This window comes from Helianthus annuus, chromosome 10 (genome assembly GCF_002127325.2).
Source record: "Helianthus annuus cultivar XRQ/B chromosome 10, HanXRQr2.0-SUNRISE, whole genome shotgun sequence".
Classification (NCBI taxonomy): domain Eukaryota; kingdom Viridiplantae; phylum Streptophyta; class Magnoliopsida; order Asterales; family Asteraceae; genus Helianthus; species Helianthus annuus.
In genome coordinates, this window is record NC_035442.2 from 489,195 (window position 1) to 511,983 (window position 22,789).

Genomic DNA, 22,789 nt, shown 5'->3' on the forward strand with positions numbered 1-22,789 from the left:
GCTATATAGTTTTATGTACATTAAATATCTTTCTAAAATAGTAAAATGTAAATGAACAAAAAAACGAGTTAAAAAAAGGCTTAAATTTTTTTACATGAAAGATATTTATTATTATCAATCATTTCAATCCAAAATTGAAAACGAAAATTTAATTTACATAAAACTATATAGCTAGTAGATTTTATTTAAAAAATCTATTTAAAAAAATACTGGTGTAACAAGTAGATTTTATGTTAAATAAGAAATTTAATAAAAATATGAAAAAAATAAATAAATAGAGTTTATGTTAATTAAGAGATATAATAAAATAATGAAAATAAAAAAATAAATAGATTTTGTAAAATTGATTTAAACTTAAATAAAATTAGGTGTTAGTATCCAAATGTGTTACACTGATAAACTTAAAAAAATGCAAGGGTATTTTAGTCATTAATTAACTAATTTTGATGTTAGTATCCAAAGGTGTTACAAAATTGAAACCATAGAACCTAAACCTGTTAAAAAAAGAAATTAGTACCCAAAGGCGAAATTATGTATAAACCACAGGACCCATTTGTGTAATTAACTCTTTTTGTTATTTATAATCATTCAAATATCAAGATAAAAAGTACTCACTTAATTCCAACACCACCGATATAAATCCTAGTTGTCAAACAATAATTGAAAGCCTAATTTTTCTAATATCACAGTCCGTTTTAGGGTTCATTTGGGTGGATGATATGAAACCTCAAAAGAAGTAAATTTTAAATGTTATCCTCTAAAAACCTACTTACACAAAGGTGAATTCATATATAAATAGCTAAAGTTACAACCTCAGAAAAGGGGAGAAAGAGGCACAAAGTGGCATTTAACATTATCTCTAAAATATAAACTCTTGGGCACAACCTTTTTGGCGGTGAAAAACAATTTTTATATTGCATCGATCTGTTTCATTAAGCTTATAGCGTCCTCTTAACATAAGTTACATATTTAATTTGTCATCGTTTATAATTTGCATATTTCACTAGATCTTTTATATAACAAACAATAAGTATACACATGAGTGAACTTGGAACTAAAAATCCAATTCGTAACCAAAAATCGTTTGTGGTTGCCCAATCATTTGATGGGACTTATATATTTAAATAAACGCTACCACACAAGATAAGATATCAGAACTTCGTTGGCAATTTATAAGCTCCTCAAAGAAACAACCATTCGCTACCACAAAACCATGCCCATTTCATTCTGACCTATTTATGCTTGATAATAACAATGAGGGAATCATAAATTAGATTTTTAAGTTTCACAAACAAAGATAAATAGCATAAAGTTATTATTTTTAAAATCTGTTCTTGTAACTCCTATAATTTAAATATACACACACAATAAAGTTCAAGATGATTGATTCCCTTTTTATCATACAAAGTCATTCATTAGTTTACTCCCTCCTTCCTTCCTTCCTATAAACAGATGGATTAAAACAAACTCTGGAACATAGTTAACATGTCTTACAAGTTCCATTGTTAGATAAACAAAGAAGTATAGTATGATACCGTTCACACCGGTTATGCATATGTGTCTGTCTATGAAGGAATGAAGAAGAAAGGATATGGGTCGGCCCCCACCTCCACCTCTCTCTTTATGTTGAAGCAAATCAACAGCCGCTTTCTTCAATGGCATCTCTCTCTCTCTCTCCCCCCCAACAGTGACAAGGTTGTGGGAAACAATTCCAATTGGTAGGGCCCGACCCATTTATGTATATATACCCAACACCCTTGGCCTCAAGAGTACTCATCAACTCCTAAAGCTTCTCTTTCTTTCCCTAAGAAAACAAAACACAAACTATTAGTAGTGGTACTTTGCTTTGCTCCCACCTTCTTTCTTCCTTTTTGTTTTCTTGTTTCTACCTTTAACTTTTGTAATATAGTTTTATTTTAACTTTTGATTGCTAGTTCCCTCTTTCCCGAACACCAAGAACTGTAAGCCATGTGTAACCCAACACCATCTTCCCCATCCAATTTGGTCATTTCCAAGAATACCCATTTCAACACTCATCGTAACAATAATAATAATAATAATATTACTAACAATGATCCCCCCAAACTTCATTCATGGCCAACCCCTTCTGAGGTAACATCTCATGTCTTTTTTTAAATCTTTCTTGATTCAAGAAAGAAAGAAACTTGGTCAAAGTATATATAAAGTGTTGGCTTTTGAAAATATAAAGACTAATTGATCGTTTTCACATACAGGCATTGGAGGAAATGAAAGCCATTGGGAAGATTTCAGGACCAACTGCCATGACTGGTTTACTACTATACTCAAGAGCTATGATCTCCATGCTGTTTCTTGGTTATCTTGGTGAACTTGAGCTCGCCGGGGGATCTCTCGCTATCGGATTCGCCAACATCACCGGTTATTCCGTCCTCTCTGGCTTAGCTATGGGCATGGAGCCCATTTGTTGTCAAGCCTATGGTGCCAAACAGATGAAAATACTGGGGATAACCCTACAAAGAACAGTGCTTTTGCTCCTGTCAACTTCTCTCCCAGTGTCTTTTATGTGGTTCAACATGAAGACTCTCTTGTTATGGTGTGGACAAGATGAAGAAATCTCATCTGCAGCTCACATTTTCATCGTTTTCGCCATTCCGGACCTCTTCTTGCTCTCTCTTCTTCACCCTCTTCGTGTCTATCTCCGGGCTCAAAACATTATCCTGCCTTTAACTTACTGTTCAGCAGTTTCAATATTTCTGCATGTACCACTCAACTTTTTGCTCGTTGGGTATTTGAAGATGGGGATTTCGGGGGTGTCAATCGCCATGGTTCTCACAAATCTAAACCTTTTGTTCCTTGTGTTCTCGTTTGTTTACTTCTCTGGAGTTTACAGGGATTCATGGGTGGCACCCAGTGCTGACTGCCTCCGCGGATGGTCCTCTCTCTTGGCGTATGCCATTCCGACATGCGTCTCCGTGTGTCTCGAGTGGTGGTGGTATGAGCTCATGATAATGCTGTGCGGGTTACTAGCAAACCCTAAAGCCACCGTCGCTTCAATGGGAATTCTCATCCAAACGACGTCGTTGGTGTATGTTTTCCCTTCTGCATTGAGCCTTGGGGTGTCCACTAGGGTTGGGAATGAGCTGGGTGCAAACCGACCGGCCAAGGCTCGTATCTCGATGATTATTTCGCTTGTGTGCGCTGTGGTGTTAGGCCTTATGGCAATGCTGTTCACAACATTGATGAGGCACCAATGGGGCAGGTTTTTCACCGACGACCCCGACATTCTTGAACTCACTTCTGTAGCATTGCCGATAGCGGGGCTGTGTGAGCTTGGAAACTGCCCACAAACCACCGGTTGTGGGGCGTTGAGAGGCAGTGCAAGGCCCACCCTTGGAGCCAATATTAACTTGGGCTCATTTTATTTGGTTGGAATGCCGGTTGCTGTTGTTATGGCTTTCGTCTTGAAAATGGGGTTTCCCGGGCTATGGTTCGGGTTGCTTGCAGCTCAGGGATCATGTGCCTTGCTCATGTTGTATTTTCTCTCTAAGACAGATTGGATTGTTCAAGTGGACAGAGCTAAAGAGTTGACAAAATCACCAACGCTGTTACCGGTGGTCTCAATGGAACCTAATCTTGAAGATATCACAGTAGTGTCTGATGTTATTAAGAAGAATCCAGATTGTGGTGGTTCACTTGAAACAGATCCTCTTCTTAAGCATTAATTAAGCACTCGATCGACTTCATTTTACATTCTTTTACCTCCGGTATTATATGTGAAGATTGTATTTGACGACACTGATTAATTAATTAATTAGCCGCTAGCTAGTTTCTTTTAGTAGTTATCTCTCTCCTAGTCTTGTCTTGGCTGTATATTGTTCTTCAGTCTGATGCTTCTTCCTTTTTTTCCCTATATAAGAATAGAATAGAATAAAATAACGTTTACATAAACTATTACTTCGTATTTTCTCCCATTGGTCGAAAGTTTTGCCTGGATTCTTTTATGGCGAGGTATGAGTCAATATATTAATTCTAAGTTTGGTATCGTATCCACACAAACATTTCTACATGTTTTGTTTCATCGTAAAGAGAAATTCAAATGTTTCTTTGTTTGCGAAAGTAAGACTAAACTATATGCAATTCAATTTAAGACGCAAGTTAAGTGTTAAGTGACTTTAATAGTATAATATTAGAAGCAATTAATCAATAACGATTTTAGGTTTGATAAATAATTAATGACCGATAACTGACAATTATGGGATGGGTTTAGTTTAGATACATAGGGTAAAGTTAATCTACAAAGACTCTTAAAAATAACAAGTGTACAAAGACACAATGCCGAGCAAAAAATAACACAATGCCGAAAAACATAACACAATGTCGAGGAAAAAAGACACAATGAGCCGAAAAATATAAAACAATGACGCAAATATAGAAAACACACAATGATATAAACAAAAATTCTAAAATCTTCAAGCTATACATATAAAAGCAAAAACCAAAAATCCCAGGTCATAAAGTTTGACAAGATGGTTCTAATGCCACTTGAATGAGGTCAATCAGAGTTCGTTTGTTATATTTCTTACGACTTCTTATCTTTATGAGACTGTATATTTAATCCTAACCCTAGATACATATATATGTATTCAATTATTGCAAATCAAATATATCATATCGAGGCATTTGTCTTAACCCTGGTTACGCTAATCTAAAACTAAATTAGGAGAATCGGGAGGTTCACACTAACTTTCTAACGTGGAATCAAACCAATTTCTAAACCTTATATAAATTCCAGAAAAAAAATAGAACGTAGAACCTGGAATTTGCGAACCGACCGACTTCTCTTATCGTGATTCACCGCACGGTTTTCTGACTTTTCTTAACAACCCTCTTGGCTGCGTTTTTTTTCTTCCTTCTTGATTCGCGACTCTCTAAATACAAACCAAAAAATCAGCCCCAAACCCGCTTGATTTGCGACTAACCTTCTCAACCGAACACCCTCTTGATGCTTTGATATCACAAAACTTCTCAGATTTTGTGTCTTTTGCAAATTTCAAACAACCCAAACTTCTCAGATTTGCGATTGCTTCTTCAAACCGGAATACAAACTTCTCAGATTTGCTTCCGTCTTCTTAACCCGAATCGTAGCCTCTTGCCGTGATTTGAATTAACAAAAAAAAAAAAAAACTCAGAATCTGAACACCCTCAGTGATGATTAGATAAAAATCGAACACCCTCCTGATGAACGATTAACGAACGAACAACAATCGTACCCGCTTGATGCGATTGGTGTTAAAACTTAACAAAAAACAACCTAATCGATGCCTCCTGCGTGATCAGAATTGTTAGGGGAATTCAACCACCCGCCTGATGATTGTTTTCCGAAACGAATTTGAGCCCTAGGCTCTGATACCACTGTTGCCCAGAATCTTCTTAACGAACAATGAAAATCACAATGAACGAATAAACATAAACTAACCTTGATTGAATGAATACAAATCGTGAATATGTACAAGTGAATGATTTTACAATAGAAATCTAACCCTATTTATACTAACTGAAGAGGTGCGAATCCAATAGATGTGTTTCTTCACGAACAGGTATGTCTTTTGATCTTGTGGCTGTAATCGAAGATGAAGGGTTGCGTCCCTGTGTTTCTTGTTTCCTGTCGTTGATCAGAGAAGGGGTGTGTCCCCTGGATGTGTCGATTCCAACATGTAGGTTACTAACTTTCTTTTTGTCGCATCTAGTCCCCGCACTTCTATCACTAATCTAATTCTAATAAAACTAACTATTAACTAATTACATAATGAACCCTAATACTCATAGGATGTGAAGAGATTATGATTTCATTCACCCCCCTAATCTCGAACATCCTTAAGTTGCACCTTGATCTTTCTCCATGTCCTGCTTGCCATTATGTGCTTGTTGAAGTAGATCATTGCAGTCTTCTTTGATTGCCATTAGGAGAGTTGGTTCCTCGTCTTCCTGTACCAGATTTGTTTCTTCTCCTCTTTGATTTGATTCAGGACAATCTGAGGCATAATGACCAAACTTTTGGCAATTGTAGTGATGTGAGTAAAATGCAACATATAAATTACATCAAATGAGGCATAAAACTAACCCTTTTTAAGTACTAATGTTGGAAAAAGTGTACTTTTGTCTTCCTTTTGTATTTTCAGGGTTAAAAGTGCTTAAATGAACAAAAGAAGCAAAAATGCAGCCAAATCCAACATAAATACAAAGAAAAGGAAGAAACGTGGCATGCCCGACTCCTCGACAGCATCTCCCAAAGCAAAAACAAGAAGAAAGCTGAGCATGGGGCTGTGCCCAGCTGAGCATGGGGCTGTGCCCAGCTGAACACGGGGCTGTGTCCAGCGGACACGGGGCGTGTCGAGCTCAACACGGGGCCGTGCTCAGCGAGCACGGGGCAGTGTCCAGAATGGTCAGCCCTTGCACAAAAGACAAAGTAGTAGAAGCTTCTATTGCCCACCACGGGGCCGTGCCCAGCGGACACGGGGGCGTGGTCAGAGTGCTGCAGGTGCATTTATTGTAATTGCGAATTACAATTAATGAAGAGAGAGAGTGTCAGACGGGCACGGGGCCGTGTCCAGCGGACACGGGGCCGTGCCCAGGCTTCTGTTCAGCCTATAAATAGGAGTGCTTGGCTTCATTTCAACTCATCCCTTGGCACACCACCTCTCTCACACCTCATCCACCACCCACCACCAACATATCACCATCATCCACCACCATCCATTGTCCATCGTAGAGTGTGTGAGTCGTCTCGGGATCCAAGATTGATCGTAAGAGTTCTTGACAATCAAGGCCATGTTTGCCTAAGTCTCTTACATCACTTGGTGAAGACAAGTGTTTAGTATAATACTTTTTATTTTTAATCTTTTGCACTTTTTATTTGGTTTTGTATTAATGACTTTAATAACTAGTTACTTATGTTGAAGGTGATCTTTCCTTATCGTTTGTCCGTGGTGTCTTGGCATTATTTTACTGTCTATATAAAATAAAAGATTTTCACCATTCATATCTCCACGGTCTATATGGAGGTATGTTGGCTACCTGGTCGGGGGTTAAGGGAACGGTTTGGTAAGGGTCTTGCCCTTGTTCAGCGTTTAGAGGTCCTGCTTGGGACCTGGGTCAAATTTAGTAGGATCTCCTTCAATGCCCATAGGTATTGGATGGCGGGGATCCAAACTCTTTGACCCCCTCATAAGTTAACTACTATTAATACTATAACCCGGCTATTTAGGACTGTATCCCTGCTGACTCAGACTACTTAGCCGAGGGTAACGTCACCGCCAAAAGCAGGGCCTACCACAATTTGCATTAATAACTTAATTCATTATCTTTCAATAATCCGACCCTTTAGGATTGTATCCTTGCTGACTCAAACTACTGGGTTGAGGGTAACGTCGCCTTCAAAAGAGGGGCCTACTACAATAACTAAGATAATCTCTTAAACAAGTGCAAAAGTGCGAAAATAATCAAAGGTTATACTAATACACGTGTCGGATCCAAGTGATTCATCTTGTCTATCTGTTTTTATTTTATTTTATTTTTCAGCATTTAGTTAGTTTTTATTTTTCTTAGTTTAAATCATTTTTTCTAACCTTTTGATTTGATTAGACGTTGAGGATAAACCGGTATTAAAAGCTCTTGTGTCCTTGGACGACCTCGGTATCTTACCAACACTATACTACGTCCACGATGGGTGCACTTGCCCATATGTGTGTTTAGTGTTAGTAAATATCGTGTTTTATAAATTTAAAACTTGGCTAAAAGTGTAAAAAGGGCTTAATTAAACATCTAAAAACATATACACACTGACACGGATCAGTAGCATTTTATCTTGCTTAAATCCTTCCCAAACTTCTTTTGGTTGCTTCTACTCTTATAAGCATCATGTGATGAATCTTCATCATCTTCTTCTTCTTGTTGTTTGAACTTTCCATCACGCCACTTGCCTTGTGATGAACTGAACCTTCCTTGTCCATTGTTCCCAAAACGTCTTCCACGACCATAGTTCTTGTCGCGTCGCGTATACATAAGTTTCTCTTGATTATATACCGGGTTTTCATCCACCAAACCGGTCCTTTCTTCATAGGCTTTCAATCTTCCAATTGTCTCATCTAGCGTTGTTGTTTCCAAATCAGCGAATTGTTCAATGGTTGCAACAATTTGAACGAACCTTTTTGGTACAGAACTCAGAAGTTTCCGTACTAAAGTTGGTTGATCAAAAGTTGATCCAAGACCACTTGCCCTCGTGACAATACTATTTAGTCTTGCAGTGAACGAATCGATAGTGTCTTCCTCCTTCATTTTTAACATCTCAAACTCTGTTTTGAGCGTTTGAAGACGTGCCTTTTGCACTCGATCTGCACCGACGTGCCTAGTCTTTAATGCATCCCAAATTTCTTTTGCACTCTTGCAATTTGCAACTTGTATTATCATATCTTCTGGCAGTGCTTGATATAAATAAGCGGTCGCCATCATATCCTTCTTTTCATCCGCTTGCGTATTTTCTTTTGGTTCTATCATTTCCCATAATCCGCTTGCCCTCAAAATGGTTTTTATACGGATTGCCCATGCCGTATAGTTTGTAGACTTTAAGATAGGACACTGAAACTGGGAGAACGAACTACCATCTTTAATCACTACCGCGTTTGACGAAGAGGCTCCTCCTGAATCCGCCATAATTTCTTTTCCAACAATTTTCACTTTCAAAACTTTGGTTTTCTCCTAAAACCGAAGTCTATGATTCCAAAAAATTCACACTAACTTTCTAACGTGGAATCAAACCAATTTCTAAACCTTATATAAATTCCAGAAAAAGAATAGAACGTAGAACCTGGAATTTGCGAACCAACCGACTTCTCTTATCGTGATTCACCGCACGGTTTTCTGACTTTTCTTAACAACCCTCTTGGCTGCGTTTTTTTTCTTCCTTCTTGATTCGCGACTCTCTAAATACAAACCAAAAAATCAGCCCCAAACCCGCTTGATTTGCGACTAACCTTCTCAACCGAACACCCTCTTGATGCTTTGATATCACAAAACTTCTCAGATTTTGTGTCTTTTGCAAATTTCAAACAACCCAAACTTCTCAGATTTGCGATTGCTTCTTCAAACCGGAATACAAACTTCTCAGATTTGCTTCCGTCTTCTTAACCCGAATCGTAGCCTCTTGCCGTGATTTGAATTAACAAAAAAAAAAAAACTCAGAATCTGAACACCCTCAATGATGATTAGATAAAAATCGAACACCCTCCTGATGAACGATTAACGAACGAACAACAATCGTACCCGCTTGATGCGATTGGTGTTAAAACTTAACAAAAAACAACCTAATCGATGCCTCCTGCGTGATCAGAATTGTTAGGGGAATTCAACCACCCGCCTGATGATTGTTTTCCGAAACGAATTTGAGCCCTAGGCTCTGATACCACTGTTGCCCAGAATCTTCTTAACGAACAATGAAAATCACAATGAACGAATAAACATAAACTAACCTTGATTGAATGAATACAAATCGTGAATATGTACAAGTGAATGATTTTACAATAGAAATCTAACCCTATTTATACTAACTGAAGAGGTGCGAATCCAATAGACGTGTTTCTTCACGAACAGGTATGTCTTTTGATCTTGTGGCTGTTATCGAAGATGAAGGGTTGCGTCCCTGTGTTTCTTGTTTCCTGTCGTTGATCAGAGAAGGGGTGTGTCCCCTGGATGTGTCGATTCCAACATGTAGGTTACTAACTTTCTTTTTGTCGCATCTAGTCCCCGCACTTCTATCACTAATCTAATTCTAATAAAACTAACTATTAACTAATTACATAATGAACCCTAATACTCATAGGATGTGAAGAGATTATGATTTCATTCACCCCCTAATCTCGAACATCCTTAAGTTGCACCTTGATCTTTCTCCATGTCTTGCTTGCCATTATGTGCTTGTTGAAGTAGATCATTGCAGTCTTCTTTGATTGCCATTAGGAGAGTTGGTTCCTCGTCTTCCTGTACCAGATTTGTTTCTTCTCCTCTTTGATTTGATTCAGGACAATCTGAGGCATAATGACCAAACTTTTGGCAATTGTAGCATTTTATCTTGCTTAAATCCTTCCCAAACTTCTTTTGGTTGCTTCTACTCTTATAAGCATCATGTGATGAATCTTCATCATCTTCTTCTTCTTGTTGTTTGAACTTTCCATCACGCCACTTGCCTTGTGATGAACTGAACCTTCCTTGTCCATTGTTCCCAAAACGTCTTCCACGACCATAGTTCTTGTCGCGTCGCGTATACATAAGTTTCTCTTGATTATATACCGGGTTTTCATCCACCAAACCGGTCCTTTCTTCATAGGCTTTCAATCTTCCAATTGTCTCATCTAGCGTCGTTGTTTCCAAATCAGCGAATTGTTCAATGGTTGCAACAATTTGAACGAACCTTTTTGGTACAGAACTCAGAAGTTTCCGTACTAAAGTTGGTTGATCAAAAGTTGATCCAAGACCACTTGCCCTCGTGACAATACTATTTAGTCTTGTAGTGAACGAATCGATAGTGTCTTCCTCCTTCATTTTTAACATCTCAAACTCTGTTTTGAGCGTTTGAAGACGTGCCTTTTGCACTCGATCTGCACCGACGTGCCTAGTCTTTAATGCATCCCAAATTTCTTTTGCACTCTTGCAATTTGCAACTTGTATTATCATATCTTCTGGCAGTGCTTGATATAAATAAGCGGTCGCCATCATATCCTTCTTTTCATCCGCTTGCGTATTTTCTTTTGGTTCTATCATTTCCCATAATCCGTTTGCCCTCAAAATGGTTTTTATACGGATTGCCCATACCGTATAGTTTGTAGACTTTAAGATAGGACACTGAAACTGGGAGAACGAACTACCATCTTTAATCACTACCGCGTTTGACGGAGAGGCTCCTCCTGAATCCGCCATAATTTCTTTTCCAACAATTTTCACTTTCAAAACTTTGGTTTTCTCCTAAAACCGAAGTCTATGATTCCAAAAAATTCACACTAACTTTCTAACGTGGAATCAAACCAATTTCTAAACCTTATATAAATTCCAGAAAAAAATAGAACGTAGAACCTGGAATTTGCGAACCGACACCGACTTCTCTTATCGTGATTCACCGCACGGTTTTCTGACTTTTCTTAACAACCCTCTTGGCTGCGTTTTTTTTTTCTTCCTTCTTGATTCGCGACTCTCTAAATACAAACCAAAAAATCAGCCCCAAACCCCCTTGATTTGCGACTAACCTTCTCAACCGAACACCCTCTTGATGCTTTGATATCACAAAACTTCTCAGATTTTGTGTCTTTTGCAAATTTCAAATACCCAAACTTCTCAGATTTGCGATTGCTTCTTCAAACCAGAATACAAACTTCTCAGATTTGCTTCCGTCTTCTTAACCCGAATCATAGCCTCTTGCCGTGATTTGAATTAACAAAAAAAAACTCAGAATCTGAACACCCTCAGTGATGATCAGATAAAAATCGAACACCCTCCTGATGAACGATTAACGAACGAACAACAATCGTACCCCCTTGATGAGATTGGTGTTAAAACTTAACAAAAAACAACCTAATCGATGCCTCCTGCGTGATCAGAATTGTTAGGGGAATTCAACCACCCGCCTGATGATTGTTTTCCGAAACGAATTTGAGCCCTAGGCTCTGATACCACTGTTGCCCAGAATCTTCTTAACGAACAATGAAAATCACAATGAACGAATAAACATAAACTAACCTTGATTGAATGAATACAAATCGTGAATATGTACAAGTGAATGATTTTACAATAGAAATCTAACCCTATTTATACTAACTGAAGAGGTGCGAATCCAATAGACGTGTTTCTTCACGAACAGGTATGTCTTTTGATCTTGTGGCTGTAATCGAAGATGAAGGGTTGCGTCCCTGTGTTTCTTGTTTCCTGTCGTTGATCAGAGAAGGGGTGTGTCCCCTGGATGTGTCGATTCCAACATGTAGGTTACTAACTTTCTTTTTGTCGCATCTAGTCCCCGCACTTCTATCACTAATCTAATTCTAATAAAACTAACTATTAACTAATTACATAATGAACCCTAATACTCATAGGATGTGAAGAGATTATGATTTCATTCACCCCCCTAATCTCGAACATCCTTAAGTTGCACCTTGATCTTTCTCCATGTCTTGCTTGCCATTATGTGCTTGTTGAAGTAGATCATTGCAGTCTTCTTTGATTGCCATTAGGAGAGTTGGTTCCTCGTCTTCCTGTACCAGATTTGTTTCTTCTCCTCTTTGATTTGATTCAGGACAATCTGAGGCATAATGACCAAACTTTTGGCAATTGTAGCATTTTATCTTGCTTAAATCCTTCCCAAACTTCTTTTGGTTGCTTCTACTCTTATAAGCATCATGTGATGAATCTTCATCATCTTCTTCTTCTTGTTGTTTGAACTTTCCATCACGCCACTTGCCTTGTGATGAACCGAACCTTCCTTGTCCATTGTTCCCAAAACGTCTTCCACGACCATAGTTCTTGTCGCGTCGCGTATACATAAGTTTCTCTTGATTATATACCGGGTTTTCATCCACCAAACCGGTCCTTTCTTCATAGGCTTTCAATCTTCCAATTGTCTCATCTAGCGTCGTTGTTTCCAAATCAGCGAATTGTTCAATGGTTGCAACAATTTGAACGAACCTTTTTGGTACAGAACTCAGAAGTTTCCGTACTAAAGTTGGTTGATCAAAAGTTGATCCAAGACCACTTGCCCTCGTGACAATACTATTTAGTCTTGCAGTGAACGAATCGATAGTGTCTTCCTCCTTCATTTTTAACATCTCAAACTCTGTTTTGAGCGTTTGAAGACGTGCCTTTTGCACTCGATCTGCACCGACGTGCCTAGTCTTTAATGCATCCCAAATTTCTTTTGCACTCTTGCAATTTGCAACTTGTATTATCATATCTTCTGGCAGTTCTTGATATAAATAAGCGGTCGCCATCATATCCTTCTTTTCATCCGCTTGCGTATTTTCTTTTGGTTCTATCATTTCCCATAATCCGCTTGCCCTCAAAATGGTTTTTATACGGATTGCCCATACCGTATAGTTTGTAGACTTTAAGATAGGACACTGAAACTGGGAGAACGAACTACCATCTTTAATCACTACCCGCGTTTGACGGAGAGGCTCCTCCTGAATCCGCCATAATTTCTTTTCCAACAATTTTCACTTTCAAAACTTTGGTTTTCTCCTAAAACCGAAGTCTATGATTCCAAAAAATTCACACTAACTTTCTAACGTGGAATCAAACCAATTTCTAAACCTTATATAAATTCCAGAAAAAGAATAGAACGTAGAACCTGGAATTTGCGAACCGACTGACTTCTCTTATCGTGATTCACCGCACGGTTTTCTGACTTTTCTTAACAACCCTCTTGGCTGCGTTTTTTTTCTTCCTTCTTGATTCGCGACTCTCTAAATACAAACCAAAAAATCAGCCCCAAACCCGCTTGATTTGCGACTAACCTTCTCAACCGAACACCCTCTTGATGCTTTGTCACAAAACTTCTCAGATTTTGTGTCTTTTGCAAATTTCAAACAACCCAAACTTCTCAGATTTGCGATTGCTTCTTCAAACCGGAATACAAACTTCTCAGATTTGCTTCCGTCTTCTTAACCCGAATCGTAGCCTCTTGCCGTGATTTGAATTAACAAAAAAAAAAAACTCAGAATCTGAACACCCTCAGTGATGATTAGATAAAAATCGAACACCCTCCTGATGAACGATTAACGAACGAACAACAATCGTACCCGCTTGATGCGATTGGTGTTAAAACTTAACAAAAAACAACCTAATCGATGCCTCCTGCGTGATCAGAATTGTTAGGGGAATTCAACCACCCGCCTGATGATTGTTTTCCGAAACGAATTTGAGCCCTAGGCTCTGATACCACTGTTGCCCAGAATCTTCTTAACGAACAATGAAAATCACAATGAACGAATAAACATAAACTAACCTTGATTGAATGAATACAAATCGTGAATATGTACAAGTGAATGATTTTACAATAGAAATCTAACCCTATTTATACTAACTGAAGAGGTGCGAATCCAATAGACGTGTTTCTTCACGAACAGGTATGTCTTTTGATCTTGTGGCTGTAATCGAAGATGAAGGGTTGCGTCCCTGTGTTTCTTGTTTCCTGTCGTTGATCAGAGAAGGGGTGTGTCCCCTGGATGTGTCGATTCCAACATGTAGGTTACTAACTTTCTTTTTGTCGCATCTAGTCCCCGCACTTCTATCACTAATCTAATTCTAATAAAACTAACTATTAACTAATTACATAATGAACCCTAATACTCATAGGATGTGAAGAGATTATGATTTCATTCACCCCCTAATCTCGAACATCCTTAAGTTGCACCTTGATCTTTCTCCATGTCTTGCTTGCCATTATGTGCTTGTTGAAGTAGATCATTGCAGTCTTCTTTGATTGCCATTAGGAGAGTTGGTTCCTCGTCTTCCTGTACCAGATTTGTTTCTTCTCCTCTTTGATTTGATTCAGGACAATCTGAGGCATAATGACCAAACTTTTGGAAATTGTAGCATTTTATCTTGCTTAAATCCTTCCCAAACTTCTTTTGGTTGCTTCTACTCTTATAAGCATCATGTGATGAATCTTCATCATCTTCTTCTTCTTGTTGTTTGAACTTTCCATCACGCCACTTGCCTTGTGATGAACTGAACCTTCCTTGTCCATTGTTCCCAAAACGTCTTCCACGACCATAGTTCTTGTCGCGTCGCGTATACATAAGTTTCTCTTGATTATATACCGGGTTTTCATCCACCAAACCGGTCCTTTCTTCATAGGCTTTCAATCTTCCAATTGTCTCATCTAGCGTCGTTGTTTCCAAATCAGCGAATTGTTCAATGGTTGCAACAATTTGAACGAACCTTTTTGGTACAGAACTCAGAAGTTTCCGTACTAAAGTTGGTTGATCAAAAGTTGATCCAAGACCACTTGCCCTCGTGACAATACTATTTAGTCTTGCAGTGAACGAATCGATAGTGTCTTCCTCCTTCATTTTTAACATCTCAAACTCTGTTTTGAGCGTTTGAAGACGTGCCTTTTGCACTCGATCTGCACCGACGTGCCTAGTCTTTAATGCATCCCAAATTTCTTTTGCACTCTTGCAATTTGCAACTTGTATTATCATATCTTCTGGCAGTGCTTGATATAAATAAGCGGTCGCCATCATATCCTTCTTTTCATCCGCTTGCGTATTTTCTTTTGGTTCTATCATTTCCCATAATCCGTTTGCCCTCAAAATGGTTTTTATACGGATTGCCCATACCGTATAGTTTGTAGACTTTAAGATAGGACACTGAAACTGGGAGAACGAACTACCATCTTTAATCACTACCGCGTTTGACGGAGAGGCTCCTCCTGAATCCGCCATAATTTCTTTTCCAACAATTTTCACTTTCAAAACTTTGGTTTTCTCCTAAAACCGAAGTCTATGATTCCAAAAAATTCACACTAACTTTCTAACGTGGAATCAAACCAATTTCTAAACCTTATATAAATTCCAGAAAAAAAATAGAACGTAGAACCTGGAATTTGCGAACCGACACCGACTTCTCTTATCGTGATTCACCGCACGGTTTTCTGACTTTTCTTAACAACCCTCTTGGCTGCGTTTTTTTTTTCTTCCTTCTTGATTCGCGACTCTCTAAATACAAACCAAAAAATCAGCCCCAAACCCACTTGATTTGCGACTAACCTTCTCAACCGAACACCCTCTTGATGCTTTGATATCACAAAACTTCTCAGATTTTGTGTCTTTTGCAAATTTCAAACAACCCAAACTTCTCAGATTTGCGATTGCTTCTTCAAACCGGAATACAAACTTCTCAGATTTGCTTCCGTCTTCTTAACCCGAATTATAGCCTCTTGCCGTGATTTGAATTAACAAAAAAAACTCAGAAATCTGAACACCCTCAGTGATGATCAGATAAAAATCGAACACCCTCCTGATGAACGATTAACGAACAAACAACAATCGTACCCGCTTGATGCGATTGGTGTTAAAACTTAACAAAAAACAACCTAATCGATGCCTCCTGCGTGATCAGAATTGTTAGGGGAATTCAACCACCCGCCTGATGATTGTTTTCCGAAACGAATTTGAGCCCTAGGCTCTGATACCACTGTTGCCCAGAATCATCTTAACGAACAATGAAAATCACAATGAACGAATAAACATAAACTAACCTTGATTGAATGAATACAAATCGTGAATATGTACAAGTGAATGATTTTACAATAGAAATCTAACCCTATTTATACTAACTGAAGAGGTGCGAATCCAATAGACGTGTTTCTTCACGAACAGGTATGTCTTTTGATCTTGTGGCTGTAATCGAAGATGAAGGGTTGCGTCCCTGTGTTTCTTGTTTCCTGTCGTTGATCAGAGAAGGGGTGTGTCCCCTGGATGTGTCGATTCCAACATGTAGGTTACTAACTTTCTTTTTGTCGCATCTAGTCCCCGCACTTCTATCACTAATCTAATTCTAATAAAACTAACTATTAACTAATTACATAATGAACCCTAATACTCATAGGATGTGAAGAGATTATGATTTCATTCACCCCCCTAATCTCGAACATCCTTAAGTTGCACCTTGATCTTTCTCCATGTCTTGCTTGCCATTATGTGCTTGTTGAAGTAGATCATTGCAGTCTTCTTTGATTGCCATTAGGAGAGTTGGTTCCTCGTCTTCCTGTACCAGATTTGTTTCTTCTCCTCTTTGATTTGATTCAGGACAATCTGAGGCATAATGACCAAACTTTTGGCAATTGTAGCATTTTATCTTGCTTAAATCCTTCCCAAACTTCTTTTGGTTGCTTCTACTCTTATAAGCATCATGTGATGAATCTTATCATCTTCTTCTTCTTGTTGTTTGAACTTTCCATCACGCCACTTGCCTTGTGATGAACTGAACCTTCCTTGTCCATTGTTCCCAAAACGTCTTCCACGACCATAGTTCTTGTCGCGTCGCGTATACATAAGTTTCTCTTGATTATATACCGGGTTTTCATCCACCAAACCGGTCCTTTCTTCATAGGCTTTCAATCTTCCAATTGTCTCATCTAGCGTCGTTGTTTCCAAATCAGCGAATTGTTCAATGGTTGCAACAATTTGAACGAACCTTTTTGGTACAGAACTCAGAAGTTTCCGTACTAAAGTTGGTTGATCAAAAGTTGATCCAAGACCACTTGCCCTCGTGACAATACTATTTAGTCTTGCAGTCAATGAATCGATAGTGTCTTCCTCCTTCATTTTTAACATCTCAAACTCTGTTTTGAGCGTTTGAAGACGTGCCTTTTGCACTCGATCTGCACCGACGTGCCTAGTCTTTAATGCATCCCAAATTTCTTTTGCACTCTTGCAATTTGCAACTTGTATTATCATATCTTCTGGCAGTGCTTGATATAAATAAGCGGTCGCCATCATATCCTTCTTTTCATCCGCTTGCGTATTTTCTTTTGGTTCTATCATTTCCCATAATCCGTTTGCCCTCAAAATGGTTTTTATACGGATTGCCCATACCGTATAGTTTGTAGACTTTAAGATAGGACATTGAAACTGGGAGAACGAACTACCATCTTTAATCACTACCGCGTTTGACGGAGAGGCTCCTCCTGAATCCGCCATAATTTCTTTTCCAACAATTTTCACTTTCAAAACTTTGGTTTTCTCCTAAAACCGAAGTCTATGATTCCAAAAAATTCACACTAACTTTCTAACGTGGAATCAAACCAATTTCTAAACCTTATATAAATTCCAGAAAAAAAATAGAACGTAGAACCTGGAATTTGCGAACCGACCGACTTCTCTTATCGTGATTCACCGCACGGTTTTCTGACTTTTCTTAACAACCCTCTTGGCTGTGTTTTTTTTTCTTCCTTCTTGATTCGCGACTCTCTAAATACAAACCAAAAAATCAGCCCCAAACCCGCTTGATTTGCGACTAACCTTCTCAACCGAACACCCTCTTGATGCTTTGATATCACAAAACTTCTTAGATTTTGTGTCTTTTGCAAATTTCAAACAACCCAAACTTCTCAGATTTGCGATTGCTTCTTCAAACCGGAATACAAACTTCTCAGATTTGCTTCCGTCTTCTTAACCCGAATCGTAGCCTCTTGCCGTGAGTTGAATTAACAAAAAAAAAACTCAGAATCTGAACACCCTCAGTGATGATTAGATAAAAATCGAACACCCTCCTGATGAACGATTAACGAACGAACAACAATCGTACCCGCTTGATGCGATTGGTGTTAAAACTTAACAAAAAACAACCTAATCGATGCCTCCTGCGTGATCAGAATTGTTAGGGGAATTCAACCACCCGCCTGATGATTGTTTTCCGAAACGAATTTGAGCCCTAGGCTCTGATACCACTGTTGCCCAGAATCTTCTTAACGAACAATGAAAATCACAATGAACGAATAAACATAAACTAACCTTGATTGAATGAATACAAATCGTGAATATGTACAAGTGAATGATTTTACAATAGAAATCTAACCCTATTTATACTAACTGAAGAGGTGCGAATCCAATAGACGTGTTTCTTCACGAACAGGGATGTCTTTTGATCTTGTGGCTGTAATCGAAGATGAAGGGTTGCGTCCCTGTGTTTCTTGTTTCCTGTCGTTGATCAGAGAAGGGGTGTGTCCCCTAGATGTGTCGATTCCAACATGTAGGTTACTAACTTTCTTTTTGTCGCATCTAGTCCCCGCACTTCTATCACTAATCTAATTCTAATAAAACTAACTATTAACTAATTACATAATGAACCCTAATACTCATAGGATGTGAAGAGATTATGATTTCATTCACCCCCCTAATCTCGAACATCCTTAAGTTGCACCTTGATCTTTCTCCATGTCTTGCTTGCCATTATGTGCTTGTTGAAGTAGATCATTGCAGTCTTCTTTGATTTCCATTAGGAGAGTTGGTTCCTCGTCTTCCTGTACCAGATTTGTTTCTTCTCCTCTTTGATTTGATTCAGGACAATCTGAGGCAACATGACCAAACTTTTGGCAATTGTAGCATTTTATCTTGCTTAAATCCTTCCCAAACTTCTTTTGGTTGCTTCTACTCTTATAAGCATCATGTGATGAATCTTCATCATCTTCTTCTTCTTGTTGTTTGAACTTTCCATCACGCCACTTGCCTTGTGATGAACTGAACCTTCCTTGTCCATTGTTCCCAAAACGTCTTCCACGACCATAGTTCTTGTCGCGTCGCGTATACATAAGTTTCTCTTGATTATATACCGGGTTTTCATCCACCAAACCGGTCCTTTCTTCATAGGCTTTCAATCTTCCAATTGTCTCATCTAGCGTCGTTGTTTCCAAATCAGCGAATTGTTCAATGGTTGCAACAATTTGAACGAACCTTTTTGGTACAGAACTCAGAAGTTTCCGTACTAAAGTTGGTTGATCAAAAGTTGATCCAAGACCACTTGCCCTCGTGACAATACTATTTAGTCTTGCAGTCAACGAATCGATAGTGTCTTCCTCCTTCATTTTTAACATCTCAAACTCTGTTTTGAGCGTTTGAAGACGTGCCTTTTGCACTCGATCTGCACCGACGTGCCTAGTCTTTAATGCATCCCAAATTTCTTTTGCACTCTTGCAATTTGCAACTTGTATTATCATATCTTCTGGCAGTGCTTGATATAAATAAGCGGTCGCCATCATATCCTTCTTTTCATCCGCTTGCGTATTTTCTTTTGGTTCTATCATTTCCCATAATCCGTTTGCCCTCAAAATGGTTTTTATACGGATTGCCCATACCGTATAGTTTGTAGACTTTAAGATAGGACACTGAAACTGGGAGAACGAACTACCATCTTTAATCACTACCGCGTTTGACGGAGAGGCTCCTCCTGAATCCGCCATAATTTCTTTTCCAACAATTTTCACTTTCAAAACTTTGGTTTTCTCCTAAAACCGAAGTCTATGATTCCAAAAAATTCACACTAACTTTCTAACGTGGAATCAAACCAATTTCTAAACCTTATATAAATTCCAGAAAAAAAATAGAACGTAGAACCTCGAATTTGCGAACCGACCGACTTCTCTTATCGTGATTCACCGCACGGTTTTCTGACTTTTCTTAACAACCCTCTTGGCTGCGTTTTTTTTTCTTCCTTCTTGATTCGCGACTCTCTAAATACAAACCAAAAAATCAGCCCCAAACCCGCTTGATTTGCGACTAACCTTCTCAACCGAACACCCTCTTGATGCTTTGATATCACAAAACTTCTTAGATTTTGTGTCTTTTGCAAATTTCAAACAACCCAAACTTCTCAGATTTGCGATTGCTTCTTCAAACCGGAATACAAACTTCTCAGATTTGCTTCCGTCTTCTTAACCCGAATCGTAGCCTCTTGCCGTGATTTGAATTAACAAAAAAAAAACTCAGAATTTGAACACCCTCAGTGATGATTAGATAAAAATCGAACACCCTCCTGATGAACGATTAACGAACGAACAACAATCGTACCCGCTTGATGCGATTGGTGTTAAAACTTAACAAAAAAACAACCTAATCGATGCCTCCTGCGTGATCAGAATTGTTAGGGGAATTCAACCACCCGCCTGATGATTGTTTTCCGAAACGAATTTGAGCCCTAGGCTCTGATACCACTGTTGCCCAGAATCTTCTTAACGAACAATGAAAATCACAATGAACGAATAAACATAAACTAACCTTGATTGAATGAATACAAATCGTGAATATGTACAAGTGAATGATTTTACAATAGAAATCTAACCCTATTTATACTAACTGAAGAGGTGCGAATCCAATAGACGTGTTTCTTCACGAACAGGTATGTCTTTTGATCTTGTGGCTGTAATCGAAGATGAAGGGTTGCGTCCCTGTGTTTCTTGTTTCCTGTCGTTGATCAGAGAAGGGGTGTGTCCCCTGGATGTGTCGATTCCAACATGTAGGTTACTAACTTTCTTTTTGTCGCATCTAGTCCCCGCACTTCTATCATTAATCTAATTCTAATAAAACTAACTATTAACTAATTACATAATGAACCCTAATACTCATAGGATGTGAAGAGATTATGATTTCAAAACATAGAATAAAATAACTAAATTGATCTAGGACTCGTGCGTTACGATGAACTCGCGTCTATTTTTTACCGTTTGACAGGTTCATCGTAATCTATATATAATATATATCATTACCACTATACAAACCATAATGCAACAACCATTGCATTAATTTGTTTGATTTTGAAAAGGACATGGATATTAAAATTGTAAATTAACTTTTATTTTGTTTGATTTGACCAAGAGGCAATAAAAAAAGAAAGGAAAAAAGACCAAATAAACCAGCTTTCTTAAAATTTGGATAATGTGAACCATTCAACAATAAATTATAGTAAATTATACATCCAACCAATAGAAGACACCAAGCAACCAAGAAAAACCATGTACAAGTTATGTAGATGTTGTACAACATAAATGAACACAAAAAAAGAGTTTATACATAGGGTACAACTAACACCAAAACTAACATGTTGCAAAATAATATATATAAATATCTGGAACATGGTACATCCGAGGTTTAGTATCTACATTTAATAAATCAAGTTAAACATAAGTGTGTATACTTTTTAAAAATGCATAACTCTGTTTAGGTCTGTAAACGAACCGAACGCTCATGAACTGTTCGTGAACTTGTTCGGCGGGAAGTTCGTTTATGTCGTTTATTTAATAAACGAACGAACATGAACACACCTTGTGTTCGTTCGTTTTTGTTCGTGAACATTCGTTCATCTATGTTCGTTTATGTTCGCTTAAACTTTAGTAAATACATAAATAGTTATATTTATATAAATCTTAGGTTTTCTAACTAATTATATAAATATAACTAGTAATTGAGTTTTCTAGTAATAAAAAATGAAATTTTAAAAATTTTGTTATAGTGTAATTGATCACTTAATATTTATATAAAAACTACTTAATTTTAGTATCTATGAACCCTAATTTAGATGTGTTTCAGATGAACTGTAATGTATTAGACTTGTTTGTTTGTGTTCATTAATGTTAAATTATGTTTGTTTATATTTGTTTAAATACGTTCATTTGTGTTCGTTTATGTTTGTTCAATCATGTTAATTTATGTTTGTTTATGTTTATTCAAATATGTTCAGTTAATATTTTTGTTTATGTTCGTTTGTGTTCGTTTTTGTTCGTAAACTATTCATTTAGGCTTTAAACGAACGAACATAAACGAACACGAACATGCCTGATTTCTTAATGAACGAACACGAACAAAATAATGCGTTCTATTATATGTTCGTGTTCGTGTTCGTATTCGGTTAAAGTTAAATGAACGAACACGAACATGCCTATGTTCGTGTTTGTTCGGTTCGTTTACAGGCCTAACTCAGTTCCATAATCCAAATGTTTTGTATTTTTATTCTAAATGTGTGTTGTTTTTAGGTTTTACACGTTTGCTTTGATTTGGATCTTATTAGCACTATTCGTGATACGCCTTTAGACGCTTTCCTTCACATTGGTGTCTTCAGCTTCCAGACGCAATTTCCCTTTCGACATCATACCAAATGTATGCCATTCACATCTAGCTGGTGATTGACTGGAGCTGTCTTGTTTATGGTCGCTCCCCCTTTTAACCTCTCATATATATTGGCTTGTTCTTCTGTTAAATCATCGATCAAGATATTAGCA

The 22,789-nt window shown here is 37.9% G+C and overlaps 3 protein-coding genes across 4 annotated transcripts; 1 reads left to right on the forward strand and 2 right to left on the reverse strand.

The window, feature by feature from the left end:
- Positions 1–1,652: 1,652 nt before the first annotated feature.
- LOC110883757 (protein DETOXIFICATION 48-like) lies at positions 1,653–3,899 on the forward strand. Of its 2 annotated transcripts, XM_035979024.1 has the most exons (3): positions 1,653–1,836; positions 1,935–2,112; positions 2,235–3,899. In XM_035979024.1, exons 2-3 carry the CDS (start codon positions 1,969–1,971, stop codon positions 3,699–3,701), a joined length of 1,611 nt encoding a protein of 536 aa, XP_035834917.1. In that variant the 5' UTR covers positions 1,653–1,836; positions 1,935–1,968; the 3' UTR covers positions 3,702–3,899. The 2 variants fall into 2 exon arrangements, with proteins under 2 accessions (XP_035834917.1, XP_035834916.1); XM_035979023.1 differs by having other exon boundaries at positions 1,653–2,112.
- Positions 3,900–7,827: 3,928 nt separating this feature from the next.
- LOC110887034 lies at positions 7,828–8,688 on the reverse strand. The gene has a single exon (XM_022134942.1). It carries the CDS (start codon positions 8,686–8,688, stop codon positions 7,828–7,830), a length of 861 nt encoding a protein of 286 aa, XP_021990634.1.
- Positions 8,689–12,158: 3,470 nt separating this feature from the next.
- Positions 12,159–13,049, reverse strand: LOC118483298. The gene has a single exon (XM_035978941.1). It carries the CDS (start codon positions 13,047–13,049, stop codon positions 12,159–12,161), a length of 891 nt encoding a protein of 296 aa, XP_035834834.1.
- Positions 13,050–22,789: the final 9,740 nt, after the last annotated feature.